Raw genomic sequence first — 16,481 nt, 5'->3', positions numbered from 1 at the left:
CATCACACAGTAAAGGCTTTTATACATTTGTGTGTCCATCAAATTACCTAAAATTAATTAAATCAACAGTGTAGTCTCTGATCACAATGACTGGGTTGAACTGTGTCAGTCATTTTTAAACAATAAAAAATATGATCATGGTTGGGAGAAAAATTAATATATTCCTAAATTAAATTCTAATGCTAAAATAAATGCATTCTTTCAGTGAGACCCCCCTCCCCACAAAATATCTGTAAACCATCACGTAGCTCCCGCCACACTTTCCTCCCACCGGTTTTCCGACAGGCTATAGCATAAGATAGTGGTTCAGCTTTTGCTGGTTGCTTGTAGTACTCTAGCCAATCCTAGCGCAGAAAACCGATCACCCGCCAATCATCGCTCTGCAGGGGCGGGACGTGACGGAATACGGGCGGGAACAAACTGACACTGCACTAACGGTCAGCGCGCTGATGGCGCCGCCGTTCCCGCCCCTGACTGCTGGCGCCTCTCATGGCGCTGAATTTGAAAGAGCAGCGGCGGCTCCCTCTTATAAAAGCCCTTCAGTGTTCTTGGTAAAGTACGAGTCACTCACCGGGCTTCGAGTTTGTGTGGTCAAATCTGAGTGGCAGCGGCTGAAGACATTCAGTGAAGGCGAGGAAGAAAGTCTCCTGCTGGGCTAACTAGTCTACTTCTCCACAGCTTTCCCTTCAGTGAGTCCAAAACATGGTGAGTAGTTCACATTTGTCCTTCGTTGTGCAGTTGTGTAGTTGTCATTGTTGTGCATTAGTTCTGTCTCAGATTTGCTGTAAATGAAGCTACGGTGTGCTGTTATAACCTAAAGGTTTAGTCTGATTCAGATTATCTAGCTAAATATATCTGATTATCTGAATTTATGAATGACCTGAGTGCAAATGTAAAGACATTAAAAGCCGCTCTAACCACAATCCAAATTTGTGAATACAATTTTATATATACATATATATTGTTAAATTAGTTAATACACACACACACACACACACACAAATATATATATATATATATATATATATATATGTAGGTAGCTGAAATGGTTGTCCCAGATGTAATTATACAAGATTGCATCACTTTAGACCAATCAGAACAAGTAATTTTGCCATCATAGTAAATGTTGTTGTTGGAAGTGAATGGAAAGACTAGGTATTTACATTGACATTTATGTCATTTAGTTGACGCTCTTATCCAGAGCGACTTACATGGTTGTTTGTATTACAGAGGTGGGCCAACATAATGTTAGGAGTCTTGCCCAAGGACGCCACCCAGACTGGGAATCGAACCCCAGTCTCCAACATAGTGTGGTAGCTCAGTGGCAGGTAGTGGTGTTAGCTGTTGCGCTAATAGTCCTGTCCCACATCTAAAAACTATTTGTCCTTACTTACAAAGACAGTTTTTAGTCCCATGATTTTGCAAAGGCTGAGAATCACACATGCATGGTCACTATTTGCAAGACTGTCACTACATTTCATTTGAGGTTTTTAGAGACTAGTAGAGATTTGTATTAATTTTATATTATTATTTCCCTATTATTCATTTTACAAGGCCTCCCTGGAGTCAAAATGTTTGTCGGCATAGCAACACTTCACCTCCTGTTAATAGAAACAGTTAGCATGCTAATATTTTGTGAACTAACCTGCCAAACCCACACTACGACGATTAGTATAGAGTATATGCCTTATAGCATTTGCGTGTAGTACTCAAATTGGATGCAGCCCATGTCTTACCTACCCGCCAGAGATGTTCCTGTAGCCGCTTTGCTGCTTCCTATTGGTTATTCACAATGTCCACATCACAGTTTGCATGAGCCAAGACGGAAAGCTTGTGATATTATTAAACATGTTAAATTTAACGCAACTTCAAGACGAGAGATGAGTCCTGTTGAGTAAAGACCGCTCTTCTGACCTCTCCTACACCAAACGATCAAGATGACGAGAGTGTGCTGCAAACTGCGACATTTGGTATAAGACTTAATTAGTGTCCAGGAATCATTGTGGCCAACCCTTCTTTTTTAGCAGAAGCATTGAAATTCTGAAGCTCCATGTTTATCAAATGTCTTCCATGTTATTAAGTCTAGCTTTTGCCCAATTAATCATTTTGCAGTTGAATTTTCTTGACTCTGAAAGCATGTACTAGATCATCTTTTCCAAGGTGGTTTACATTTGAGCGCTATCAGGAAAAAAGCATCAGGTGAGGTGTGTAGATAACTTTCACATGAATAAGATACATAGTTTACCAAAACTATCAACTATACGATACAACTGAAGCAATAGTCTGTGTGTTGAAAATTAGTATATTGTATAGAAATGTTACAAATAAAGTTATTGAAAACTGATGAAGTAAACATGCGTGTATTATACATTTTGAAAAGCTAGGTGCCCCTAAACGTTCGATGTAGAGCACTGTATAGGCCAGTCAGTGGTCTTTAACCCTGCTCCTGGAAGGATCTATACCTTTTTCTGGAAGTGAGCTCCCCACCGTATCCATCTTAGTTGTCGGCCAAGAAGAGAGTTCTGATCCACCCATCTGTTTACCTGCAACCCCACCTGCTGGTGTGACGTCACTAGGACCATAACAACGAGAAATGCACAAACTCGATATAGAGGAGAAGGTAGCATTCCTTCAGACAGGACTTTATTGGAAAAGGAGGGATACGCTGTTTTATGTGCCGTTACCTATCTTCCACAGGTGGGTGGGAAGGAGTTCTATGTACTTGGTGTTTACTACAGAAAATACAAACAGTTCAGTTTTACAAATCAATTTGAGCCTCATGAAGATACCTAATGTTTCTGACTTGCAGTTAGTATGTCTTAATGTACCTCAGTCATCTCAAAAGAACCAGACACCAGATTCCAGCTCGGATTTCAAGTTAATAAGGTGTGAATTATGGAATAACACTGCAGACTTGTGAAGAGTTCTTATTTGTCATCTGTTTTAGTGCCTTCTTCAGTTTGCCTACACAGTGTGTATTCTGTATTTCTGCATATATTTAGTGTATTCACTCTTAGCCTGTTTCGTGATCTACACTTTAGTCTCCTAATCTCAATCAGCTTGTTCTTTCTTCTGCTGCTGCTCTTAAGTAGCGACCTGGGTAACCTGTTGGGGTTGGTTTGTAGGCAGTGTTGTTAGCTGATTGTTTCATAGACTCTACAATCACTAACCATACTGCCAACACAACGGCCTGCAAGCAAGCACAGATCATCACAGGCTGCTGTCCGAAACTCACATTGGATTTGGAAACCAGCGTCGCCACACTATCACCGCAGTATGTTGACCAGAGGAAAATACTACATAGGATCGTGTTGGTTTACTGCAATGGCGTATGCCTTCTGGACGACTCTTCGAGACATTATACTGTTTGGTCGTCTGGCAGTGTAGTTAGTTGATTACAATATAGCTACAGTAATCACTAACCTCACTACCAGCTGAACAGCAGGTGCAAAACAGTGCTTCTCAACACATGGACATTTACTGTGCTTTATTAACTTGTGTTGTGTTATTTCTTAAAGAAAACATGTAAAGAATGGCAATTTTCTTCTTAAATAAAAGGACACCTAACATTCAGTAATTCTGTAGTGTCTGAGTAATGTAGTAGTATGTAGTAATAGTATGAATGATGACTGAATGAATGATTTATTTTTGGTCTAAATCTGCTGATAGTGTGTGATCACTGCTTTTTGGTCTTATTAACATCTCAGATCACATAGTTAGCCTGATTGTATTAAGGCTTGTACTTCATTAATGTACTTAATAGTACTTTTTAATTTATACCTTAAAAGCACTGGTTCAGTCTTCAAATCTACTTTTACATTATTATTCCAACAAAATAATCTTCAGTGTAAAATAACTACCACAACTATGCTAAATTATTCTTATTTGTTAGGGTGACTGAATAAGCATTTTCACTTTTATATATTTAAATATTTAAAACTAGTTTTTACATATATTTTAATCAAAAATTATTTTTTGCTCCATAATTTCTTATTTTTAAAATGGTAAGAAATTAACATTTTAAAATTAAAGTCCTGACCTGTTAACTTTAACTAAAGTTTCTCTGAACTTTTCCCAACCCTGGTCAATTTGGATGTCCTGTCAAATATAATCTATCACTTTTAATAAATTTTGTTTTGTTTTATAATTAGATGTATTAATTAAATAAATAATTACAGCAGTAAATGATCTAATTGGTAAAATTGCACATTTAGCATAACCCTACTTTCATTATTAAATAACGTATCAATAAATAACCAAATAATCTTTCAATAAAATAAAGGTGTCCTGTCGGCTCTGGTTTCTGAAAACACTCATAATAACATAACACCACGCTCCACTTTCAGTCTGTACTGTGGCGTGCAGTAGCACAGCAACGCGTCCCGTCTCCTTGACTACCACGACGCCAAAGAGTCCCGTCGCCTTGACTACCGCCGCTAACAACGCTTGCCTGACAACCAGTCTGCGCCGCCACTGCGGCCTAGAAGATCATGGATGCAATGGAGGATATCAGCGCTGCGGGTAACCTGTCGGACTTTGAGAAGTATTTCACAGTGTTTGAAGGGTCGTCGCAGGAAGACGTAGCTCACGCAAAGGTGTTCTGGAATTCGTTGTCCCTCCAGCCACCAGTGGAGTCCAGCCTGGTCTCTGTAGACATCAGGCAGCGCCTGAAAGTAGCCAAGTCCCTGCAACGTAAGTCACGTTTTAGTGGGAGTGGTTCACGTCAAGTGCAGCTTGTAGCTATTTAAAATTCTTTAAAAAGTAGAGGTCAGCCCAAATACACACAAAGTCAGTAATACAAGCGTGTGTGTGTGTGATGTGTACAATTAGGAAAGTGCTCTGTGGGCATTTATGCAGTTCTGCGAGTCCAACTGAGCTCGATTCTGGACCCAGCTGACAGGAGGAAAAGCTCAAGATGATTTCTAATATTGATTTTTAGAAAACAGGCTGCTAAACAACATGTGCAGCAGATATTCATTTGCCATTAATCTGAATTTCTAGTGTTCCTATACAAAACAAACAGATTGTCGAGCCAGGGAATCGAACCCACAACCCGGCATGCTAACCTATGAGCAACCACTGCCCCTAGGGTTCAGTTCCCCCGCCAGGCAAGCACACTCCACTACACCTGTACAACTCTTTAAGCAAGACTCCTAATACTACGTTCACTTACCTAAATAACATTATTCAAATGTAAGTCACTCTGGATAGGATGCCACTAACACATTCCATAAATGTAAAGTTGGCTTACTGTTGGACATAAATCCTTCTAATCACTCAAAAGTTCAGCTTTGTTTGGACAAAATAAGACCTTAGTGTCAGACTGTGATTCTGAAGGTAATCCGTAAAAATAAAGACCAATAAGCACTGTAAGGAAAATATTCAAATTGAGAACCTCTAAAAGTTCCTCAAGGAACTTATCCTTTTGACAGTGTTAAAACCGGCCTGTAAGGGAGGGTCGCTAGAAAAAAGCCATTCCTAAAAAAAAAAAAAAAAACATCTGGAGTTTACCAGAAACCGTTAGTGTGACCTACCTAAGGCTTGAGTGTGTGTTCAATGTGGCAGAATTTAAGCATTTAATCCAAAATTCTAAATGAATAGTATCTAATCTCAGACATATCTTTTGGATCCTAGTCTATACAAACTAGCTAAGGATATTTTTCTGAGTAAACAGTGAAGCACTTTTGTAAGTCGCTCTGGATACGAGCATCTGCTAAATGCCTTAAATGCAAATGTTGTATGGCACAAAAATATCACTGCTCATGCCTTAATAAACACCATCCCAGGATGCTTTATCTCAGAGGCAACTGGGCATCTTTGCTAAAAAGCAAGGCAACTCTTAAGTCAACTACAAACCTAAAGCTTGGGAGAAACGTGATCCTACATACCAGGTCAAAGCAACACAAGAGTGATTCAATACAGTGACCCAAATCAGAGTAAATCGAGAGTTCAACCAACCTGAATAACGTGGAGCAAACCTACCTGAAAGAATGAGCAGTATCACTCCAAACAGTGAGCTAAGCTGATAGAAACATGACCCAGCAGTCTAACTGCAGCAGAACGTGCTTCTACCAAATACTCGTCTAAAGAGTCTGAATTTCAGCTTGCAAATTTGCTTTAAGATAATATTCGTTCATAAAAACAAAAACTATCTGGAACAGACTGTGCAAGTCTTTGTATTAAAGGTATGTCTGATAACTACTTTCATAATTGCATTTATAATTGTGGATTATAATTTTAAGTCTGCTTTATCTTCTTCCTAGCCACCAATAATGGTCCCAAGCCGCCAGCAGACTCCAGTAGGTAACATCGGCATGTTTAATTCTACATTTCAGTTCGTTTCCTTTCATTCACCCAATCTGACTGCTTGTTCCCCCACCAGAAAATGAAGAGGTCCTACAGAAAGCTTATCAGAGACAGATGCAGGATGAGAAGAAGAGATATATGGAATTGGTGAGGAATGATCTCTCTCTAAACTGCAGCGTCCTTGTATAAGCGTAGAGATATTATGGCTGCTCCAAACGAAATTGAAAAGTCTGTGTCGTAACTGTCATAATGATGACTTGCACAAAACGCAGGACATAGGCTTAATGAGAAATCCGAGAGGAAATGCTTCAAACTAGCTTTGCAGGCCAAGTATTGATAGCGTTGGGAGATGACTTGTCCTCTCAAATGGAGGACGGTTCAATTCCGTGCTCAAGTGGCCTGTGATGTATGATGGTGCTCTTTTGTGCAATAAGCTGTGGCCCTCCATCACTTCTCTAAATCTTCAAATATGAAAAAAGGGTATGCATAACAATGTGTCTGTTTTATACTGCTGTAATTACTTAACTGCTGGTGAAAGCACAGAAAGGCTCAGCATGCCTGACACACAGTGAAACCCAGAGAGTGAAATTAAGCTTCCAAAATTTATCCAAGACTTAAATTGGTTGTCAAAGAAATCCAGTTGTAATTTGTATGTTTGACAACTGGCAAGCCAACCAAAATTTGTTTATGGGCAGCCTAAGATGCTACGTTTTGGCTGCAATTCATTAACAACAATTAAGCATTAATTCCGAGTCTAGTGTTCTTTGAATAGTCCTATTTTTTAAATGGAATTACTTATGGGTAAATGGAAATACATTATACATAGTAAGATATGAGTCTTAGTAAGTAAGGATAGCAGGTGCTTTTTTTTTAAATAATAAATAAGCAGATCACGTCATTGTTACATTAGACGCAAATACATTAAGAGTATTGCATTTTATTCAAAAGAAACCCAACAAGAAACCAGGATCAAAATCAACTCAGATACATTGGGCCAAAATGAACTGTGATAACTTGAGAAACATACATTAAAAGACTAGACTAGAACAGAACAGAAACAAATGCAGGAGGATACAAAGCAAATGTGACAACAAATGTAAAACACAATACCAGACAAAGATTTATACATATGGCTAGAACGAGGCATACCTGACAGGAATTGCAAAGGGCCGGGCTTGAAACAAGCATCACCTATAGCTATACACCATATACACCAGTGTCATTACTTACAGGATGGTGTAACTGGTAGCGTTTGGAAACTCATGTATGAATATGATTGGCCCTTTTTTCCCACTTCTTTTGTTCTCCTAATGTTGAACGATGCATGTTAGTCCCATGTACTATAGGTACACATAGGTGATCTTGTGTCAGTGTAACAGGTATGGGAAGGGTGAGAGGGGTATTAGTTTTGTTGTTTACTGTATTTTCTTGAAAAGCCTATGAAGACACACTTATATATGTGTTATACATAGTAAAACAGGGCGAAGGCTGGAAATGGGTGGAGATACATACACAGTATTGTGTGATAAATTACACATGACAAACGTAAACAGACAGGGTACGAGGTGGGGGCTACGTAAGGTTTTGCTTACAGGTTTTACATCAGCGCTAGCCACTGGACAATAGTGTACACAGTCTACACTCTAGGCCTCCATGTCACACTGAAGGAGGGTTATTTGACTCATAGCAATTGTGAAACATTCTTTGGTGATATTAAAAACCACTTTTAAAAGGTTTTATATTAAACCATCAAAATCCACCTTACTCAAATGTGTACATCATTTTCACATGAATAAGATGCAGTGTATTTTATAAACACAGTTATTGACCCACTGTAAGTAACTTTAAAGACACAATTATGTTCATGTAATACATTTATTATTCAGCTGAAGTCAAATTGAGTTTTATTTTGATCTATGGAACTGGATGATGGCACTACTAGTAGATTGGGAGGCAGCTTGCAGTGGGCAGTTATAGATCTCTGATGAAAGATGACTTGAGATCAGAGGGGTTTTGCTGGGTGTGGATCTGGCAGGCAGAATCTGCTGGCTTTACGCAAAAAGGCTCAGCAGACTGCATTAACAAAATGAACCTCCCACCAGCATCGCAGCACTTAAGATCACAGCGTAAAATGACTCAGGCCTATGCAGCCACACATCCCTGCAATTTAGGCTAGATTGGTCTGAAATTGCAGCAGCTCAATTGAATCGCTATCCAGATTCTGGTGGTTCTGAGGAGTGTAAGAATTGCATATAAGATAATTATCCTTATTTGGCATTTGAATTTATGCAATTTACGAACTTCTACATGTTCAGTATTTTATGTGGATATGGATAGGTGGGAGGTATACTGGTATAAAAGTGAATACTAAGAGATTGCTTCACAATAGAGCTATATCAAGTTATTTCCAACCTTGCAATATGATTGGCTAAGAAGCATTCTGTGAGAGCCAATATCTAATGATTACAACACTAATCATTAGATATTAGCACGTATCTCTGAAAATTTCAGTCTATCACGCTAGCCTGTAACTATTAAATAGTATTAGCCAAGTGTAGCTATTAATAGATACTACTAATAAAATATTTTAATTTTAAGATAAGATAAGATAAAAAAAATTAATGCCCAGAACAATATTTTGGTAGATAGTCAATTAAAATCGACCACTCTTACCGGACCACACGACTCCCCTATATTATTATTGTAGCCCCCGATGTGTTATGATCGGCTAATAAAACTCTCCTGAGTGATTGTCCATTTTCTCTGTGCACCTGATGCTTTAAAACAAGACTAATGTGATAAAAGGAGTCTGGAGCCCTGTGATTTAAAATGCTCCACTGCTGTCCAGCCCGTGTAAATTCTCCCACTGCAGAATCACCAGGGAGCCAATTCGGTAATGCTATCTCAGAGGCTGGCATCTTTAACGAGCTTCTTAGCCCCACTTAGCCCTGCGCACCCGTTGTGATGAATGTGCCTGTGGAGCCTCCATCTCCTGCCGCGTCCCACTAACCGCAGCCACTAATCGGATTAGCAGGCCAAAGCCTGCAGTGTGTACTCCACAGATCAATTCATCTGAGAGGGGTTAGGAGAATTCAGGGAATGACACTGTATCCCTCTATGGGAGTCAGCTGTGTAGTACTGGAAGTATATGCATATATATATGTGTGTGTTTTCAGAAATGCTCATCATACTGTAGCTGCATGGTTTGAGAGGTATTTCCACCCTCACATATACATAGTCCCACACATTGCCTCACATTCCTACAGTATCATCTTTTAAATAAATAAATATACGATCACCCTAGCATTTCGATACATTTTTAAGGTGATGATCATCACACATACAACTAGGTGTGACTTTTTAATTGGTATCTATATAAACTCATTCATGCAGTTGTCTGATTGTGTGGTAGCAATGTGGTCATGCAGATATGTGCCAGCAGCTGCTGGCTATGTTCACGTCAACCATGTCAACAATGATTGTGATCTCAGTGATTTTGAGAAGTTCTCTTGATTTTGAGAATGTGACATGGAAGTGCTCCTGAAACATCTGCAGAAATTGCATGACTCCATCATGTCAACATGGACCAGAATCTTAAAGAAATAGTCACCCAGGTAAGGGTGTAGTATGTGTAGTCTGAGTACTGAAATGTGACCTGCAGTCTATACTTTTCAGTGACATTCAGTTGTTCATTCACATCATATGCTTTTCTAAATTCCAGTTTGACTTCAAGTCCATGCTCTTTCATCAGCCAGTCCATTTACATTTACAGTGCAAGTCACATCCATGCAAATGCCTGTTTTACAGAAACAGAATGAGCCTTGCGTTCATTGAGTTCACATTACATTATTAGGAATGATTCACTGACAGAAACTCTTTTAAGGACTTTAGGACATTAAGGATTCAGGTACTGTCAAGGACTTAGCTAAACCTGAGCATGGCAAAACTCAGTAGCGACCAAATTTCACGAACTTGCCAATGTGGTGCATCACCACTGACCCATTGCTAAGTTACTTACTTACTGTCATTTTCAGCTTGGCTTGCATTTAGACAAGAGTAAATCCACAGCCTTCTCATTTCTCCACTGGCCCACTGAGAGCAATCAACATGGAAGCCCCAGGATAGATGGCCCTCTAGAGACCAAATTTGTTTCATACGACTCCTCTTAACTAATTAACCTTCTTTCCAAGGCCTCCAAAGTAGAGATCTAGAGAGAAATGGCTGGTTTTATTAGGAAAAAGAGCCCTTTCCATCACAGAGACTCACTTAATGCTGGATGCAAAGTCAATTGTGCATTATTTTCATTCAGCATCTAGAATTAGAGCATGAAGAATTAAGACTTGGGAGCATACACAGTGATGTTCATGTATTGTGGATAATGCAGTTTGGCCATTATGCAGTTAAATGGAATTTACATATGTTTCTTTGGTGAGGGAAACTCCTTCTGATTTGACTTTATGACTACTTTATTAGCGTGTAGCATGAATAATGTTTATAGCTGGAGATAATAATCAAATCCGACACCGCGTTACAATACTGTAACTGATTAACCTGCTGTGAAATCATGTCTGCTTGATAAATGGGTACAGAGGCCATATTCGCAGTGGAATCAATCAAATGACATTAAACTCCAGCCAGCCATGTAGCCAGAAAGTGGGTGTGTTAAATCAGAGTTATGAGGCTTGTTTAGCAGTTGCAGCTGTTGCCTGCCACCGCAAGCTGACTGCTGCCTTCTTAGCATCACAGGGCCAATGTACAGGTGGCTTAGACAACAGTCATCTAGTAATCTTGTTTTAATTTGAGCTACATGAAAATTACTGCATCTCATCTAATGTCAATTCCTGCATGAATTCCCGTTAAAACTTAATATCTGTAATTTAATGGTGATGCCCCATGATATCAATTATCTTCCCAATGCAACTGCTATATCACACTTAACATGCCACAGTCATATTCACAATAGGATTGCATAATTAACCTATTTTACTTCTTAATCCTAGCTGCTTTTCTTTCTTGTCTGTTAGAAATCTTTTTTATTTTAAGTCTCGGTTCCTCTTAGCTTTTCGTCCTTATTCTCTTTGGGAGCTTTTCCTTTTGAGTCTTAGTTCCTCGCAGATTTCTGTCCTCATTCTCTTAGGGAGCCTTTCCTTTCGAGCCTTTCCTCCTCATTCTCTTAGGGAGCCTTTCCTTTGGAGTCTTGGTTCCTCTCAGATTTCCTCCTCATTCTCTTTAGAAGCCTTTCCCTTCGAGTCTTGGTTCCTCTCAGATTTCCTCCTCATTCTCTTTAGAAGCCTTTCCCTTCGAGTCTTAGTTTCTCTCAGATTTCCTCCTCATTCTCTTTGGGAGCTTTTCCTTTTGAGTCTTGGTTTCTCTCAGATTTCTGTCCTCAGTTTCTTTGGGAGCTTTACTTTTTGAGTCTTGGTTTCTCTCAGATTTTTGTCCTCATTCTTTTTGAAAGTCTTTCCTTTTAAGTCATAGTTTCCCTCAGCTTTTCATCCTCATTCACCTTTCTTTAGTCTTGGTTGTTCTCAGTGTTTCTTCTGCATGTTCTTAGGTTGCGTTTTTTTTTTAGTATTGGTTCCTCTCAGCCTTTGTTCCTCATGTTCTTAAGTAGTTTTTTCCTGCTTTTACTACCCTTGTTGAAATAATGAAAAAATATTTCTTGTAAAAAGAAAAAGGGAATTTGTACCAGCATGTTACTTCATTGTCAATATCTTTTTTCTCAAGGCGAGAAAACGAGATGAGATCATGGTGCTCTTAAAGAAGCAGAGAGAAGATCGAATTAGGGTAAGTATTTAGGTACCCAAATTAATTGATAAACCATATTGCATATATCTGGTTCATCTCTGTCTAGCTCCGAGCATGAATACTCTAGCTACTGCCTACTTGGATTTGGACAGGGCAAAAGAGGACTCTTCTAGACAGCCAAGTGTTTTATTTCTCTCCCATCCATTAGAGTGCTCTCTCTCTCTCCTCAGCACTTTTTTCCTCAAAGCCTCAGCATTTCTGAAACTGGCTACCCCACTGAGAGGAGGAGTGGCGTGGGCTGGAACACATCCCCCCTCTGGGCTTTCATGTCTCTATGGGGAAAAGGGTGATGATTAGAGATTGCTGGGGCTTTATCCTCCGCCTGCTGAGTATCCTACCAGTAATATTTAGTCAGACCATCATAGTCACTGTTTGATTTTTTGTGCTTACTTACTTACTCAAGAGGGGCTGTGCATTGCGGGGCTTTTACCATGAATGAAAGGTGTTGTTAGGGAAGCAGAGAAAAACAGAATAAGCAGAATAAAGCAGAATGAAGGACTAAAGTAAAAACATAGCCATTTCAGCCATTATGTCCACTGTTACTAACCTGTTAATAACAATTTATGTAATATTCTCTCTGTGCCATTATAACAAACATGAACTAACAAAGCCAAACATTAAGCTAATTGATATTGTTTGTGTGATGCTGTGGAAAATTCAACACATGGACATGAAAATGCCCTAAACATTAGTCCCACTGTTTCATTACTCTGATTTAACAGAACAATTTCTTTCAGACAGAATCCGTACTTAGCTAACATATAAGTAATCCTGATGTGTGTTATGTAGCAAAGAAAATCACAGAACTGCTCCAAATCCACATATTTAAAACAATACTGTGTCACATTTTACCTTACAACAGCTTCAAAATCATTGTGACGCTTCACTGTCCTGTAATAAGAACCATAGTGTCTCTAGCAGTCCCACTCCAGGCTTGGAGTGCTGGTAACTGCACTATGTGACTTTGGTGAAGAAGGCAGGTCAACTCTAATGAGAACTGCGTAACGCTGTGTAAACCAAGGAATATTTGTATAAAATGCTGTAAAATCTCTTCTTCCACTTTCAGTGATGATTCTGTATCACTCAGCTTGTCTGGAAATGCATATGTAAAGTGTGTTCTTTTGGAGTGTCTCAAAGCATGAATTGTACTTCCCGACTGTAGGGGAAGCTCAGGAGCAAGAAATACCAAAGCTCATCTAATGTTGCTTTAACTCATCGGCCCCTTGTGGAAAGGCACTTTTGCCTAATGCTAATATCTGCGTGGCATCATCTTGTGGAAGATGATGGGGCATCATCTGGGGCTTCCTGAATGAAAGTAAATGTTATGAAAGTCATAAGCGTCCAAGGCTTACTAATGTAATCTATGGAGGTCCCACCTCACAACTTACTGTAACTCAAGGTGTGAGTGTGTTAGCTCACATTTCTGGTGCTCTTCCTGAAGAAGGCCAGTATATTCAATTCCTGTTCCACACCTGGTTTATCTATTCAGTCCTTCCTTAAAGTAAATCAGGTGATCAGCTGGTGGAACTGAACAAATCCATACGGTGACTGGAGTTCACAGAAGTCAGCAACCCGACCTGTGCTCTTCTAACTGTTCTTCTAACCAACATATCAATAACCTCACTGACCAGCAACAAATTCTGTCAACTAACTTCTAGATTTATGCTTATTACATTTTTCTAAAGGACTGTACATTCCACAAAGGCTTCCTGTGCATCATGTTTATGCATGATTGTGAACTGTTTACTATTCTTTCTTCTCCACAGAAAGAGATGATATCCTTTCCGCACAGGCCAAGAAAGCCCGACCTAACCGACAGGTACCAGAGACAGTTTAAACCTATAAGCGTTAATTCCTTTAGGGACACAGTAGCAGAGCAATGATGCTTTGTATGGCTTATGATAAAAGGGGCATGGTGGGTGATAGAGCCCTGCATTGATTGTGTAGATGCAGAGGCAGTAACCCTATCCTGACTGGGAATTTACTGCTAGAGAAAGTGGGAGGGTAAGCTGTTTTGCTGAGGCTGCTCCTGTAAATCACTTCTAATTGAAAAGAAGGGAAAACAAATAACAGGCTACTCCCTTTTAATTCTTGGTAGAGGAATTGCTCCAACTCTACAGGTAGGGGGGAAAGGGATATGTGTTTGTGTGCGTATATCAGTAAGGTAAGAGAAGACCAGAGCGTTTTGTGCTGCTGAATCAGCTGCATTTTTTGGGGGCTGCCAGCTAGCCTCTTGTAAATTGGTGATTAATGGGGTGTTGTCAGATGAAAAATTGATTTAAACTTGAATATTGATCGGAAGTGTCTGATCTTGACTCTGCATAAGAGTTTATCTCAGTTGCCGAGCCCTGGGGACTTTAACAAGCTGTAGTTCAGTCAGGACAGTTCAAGTCCATTGATTTACTGTCTTACTTTATAAAAATTTCCTTTGGCTGATTAATGTATGACCTGCTTCCCTCTGTAACACTTTTGCTAAATCACTAAGGATGGCTACTCTGCGAGTATTATTTGGCTGCTGAGGTGAGGACGAAAAGTGCAGCACTTTACTGCTGATATTTTTTTTTAGAATGTGTGTGTATCATTAAAAATGATGTCCATGGAGCCCTGGGTTTGGGGGATGGTGGGGTACATACAGGATTTGCTCCCTTCTCCCAATCAGACAGTTCCAAATTACAGACAGTGGGATATAATCTAACATTTCCTAGTGTAGACCACACCCTGAGATGGAGCGGGGGTGTTGCAGGTATTTCCTGTGGTCAGCACGTGAAGCCAGGGCCCCCCCGTTGGTGTGGTGAGTGATGGAAGAACGGGAGGAGATGGCTTGAAAGTGGGTGCAAAGTTTGCGAGACACAAAATGAAGTTATAACATAGGCCCACTCACGTAAACGCTGAGTGTGTTTACATGCACTTAATAATTCGATCACAATCGTATTTCTGCAGTTATATAATTATTCAAGTGGTCTTGTAAAAATACTCTGATGTCTTAGATTGGAATAAGGCCTAGAAAACAGATTAAGAAATCTGATAAAGAGAGAAAGATTTCAGCTCAGTAATCAGATTTCTCAGCACCTGTATACCCTTACCCTTTCCTCAGTCTGCGCATGCATGTTTGTATAGTGCTATTGCCACTAGCATTACCAATGGTACAGCAGGGGCATACAGTCATCTTATCAGAGCCCATGGCATCCTTCATCATGTCACAAAGTTTTACAAGAGATCTTGTAAGTTCTCTTGCCATTCTGTGTCTTAACATTCATTAAGTACCATTCTCTGCTACCAGTCCTTACTACAAATGCACACGGTATGATGGGACACATATGCTGCGTCCAAGAACCAATGCTTATTTAATATAAAAGCTTTCCTCAGACTTTGCAACAATATGGAGCAGGTTATAAGAAGGGCAGCATTGCATACTATTAGAAACCATAAAACTAAATAAAAAACATAAAAAAAGAAAAAGATATATATGCAACACATTGATCGGATTGCTGACAAAATCTGTTTTTTTAGCAGTTATCGGATTATTAAGTGCATGTAAACCTTCTATGAGAAGATAACCTACCTGGAAACACATTCTACCTGGATCTTTTTAACTAGATTAAAAAGTCTTCTGCTGTACCTAATATTTATCCAGTTCATGTCTGCTTGCTGACAGCGCTCTATTATAATGTGTTTTTCTAGGTTTTCTATAAGGACTCCTCCTGAGGTTATGGATCAGGACATAAAGGAAGTCCAAGCGCTACTATGAAGGCCTCAGCTGTCTAAAACAACACAAAGAAGAGGCTTTCTACAAAGAGACAATTCTTTCAGTTTAGTGTTCCTGGTTTCCTTTATGCAGTTAATAATAAATGGTATATTTCTTGTCTTGTCATGTGTGGTGGTGTTGTTGGCATGAAAGGTGGCCAAGTTCTCAAAAGACAAGGAAGAGAAGCTCATGTCTTTTTAAGATGACCTCATTAACTTTGACTAATCACTCAATCCCTCGCCTCACCAACAGCTCATATAACAACTTTCACCTCAGTTAACAAAGTAATGAAATGAAAGGCGGCATTGGGGATGACTCGGGATGACATAGACAAAAAGCTACAAATCTGTCTACAAATCTGCCTGTCATACAAAAAGTTTTTTGTGGCAAATCACTACTGACGCTGGCTTGGCAAACTCTACAACACTCACGGCTTTCATAACCAATGATTCCTTGTCACGGGAGATTGTGCAGAACAGTACAAATTGAGAAAGACAATATATAGCATATAAACCTAGCAAAGATATACTCCTTTGACTGACACTAGCTTTGCCTAGCTGTGATTGTTAGCATCCCAGAATTGTAGCTTAAATGAGGAAACTATATCACTTTAGCCTTTAGC

General features: G+C 39.5%; 1 protein-coding gene across 2 annotated transcripts; it reads left to right on the top strand.

The window, feature by feature from the left end:
* The first annotated feature begins 4,490 nt into the window (after positions 1-4,490).
* Positions 4,491-15,958, top strand: hoatz (HOATZ cilia and flagella associated protein). 2 transcript variants are annotated; one of them, XM_072693766.1, is made up of 6 exons: positions 4,491-4,692; positions 6,264-6,299; positions 6,383-6,453; positions 12,034-12,093; positions 13,881-13,933; positions 15,796-15,958. In XM_072693766.1, the coding sequence occupies exons 1-6, from the start codon at positions 4,491-4,493 to the stop codon at positions 15,860-15,862; spliced, it is 489 nt and encodes a 162-aa protein (XP_072549867.1). In that variant the 3' UTR covers positions 15,863-15,958. The 2 variants fall into 2 exon arrangements, with proteins under 2 accessions (XP_072549867.1, XP_072549874.1); XM_072693773.1 differs by lacking the exon at positions 15,796-15,958 and having other exon boundaries at positions 13,881-13,997.
* The last annotated feature ends 523 nt before the right edge of the window (positions 15,959-16,481 follow it).

The sequence above is a fragment of the Salminus brasiliensis genome, chromosome 1 (assembly GCF_030463535.1).
Source record: "Salminus brasiliensis chromosome 1, fSalBra1.hap2, whole genome shotgun sequence".
Lineage (NCBI taxonomy): Eukaryota > Metazoa > Chordata > Actinopteri > Characiformes > Bryconidae > Salminus > Salminus brasiliensis.
The sequence above is the reverse complement of the archived record's forward strand: the minus strand, read 5'-3'. Positions and strand labels throughout refer to the sequence as shown.

Coding starts and splice junctions, on each gene's coding strand:
- hoatz (XM_072693766.1), top strand. CDS start 4,491: ATGGATGCAATGGAGGATATCAGCGCTGCGGGTAACCTGTCGGACTTT. Junction 4,693..6,263: donor AGTAGCCAAGTCCCTGCAAC/GTAAGTCACGTT, acceptor TCTTCTTCCTAG/CCACCAATAATGGTCCCAAG. Junction 12,094..13,880: donor AGAGAGAAGATCGAATTAGG/GTAAGTATTTAG, acceptor TCTTCTCCACAG/AAAGAGATGATATCCTTTCC.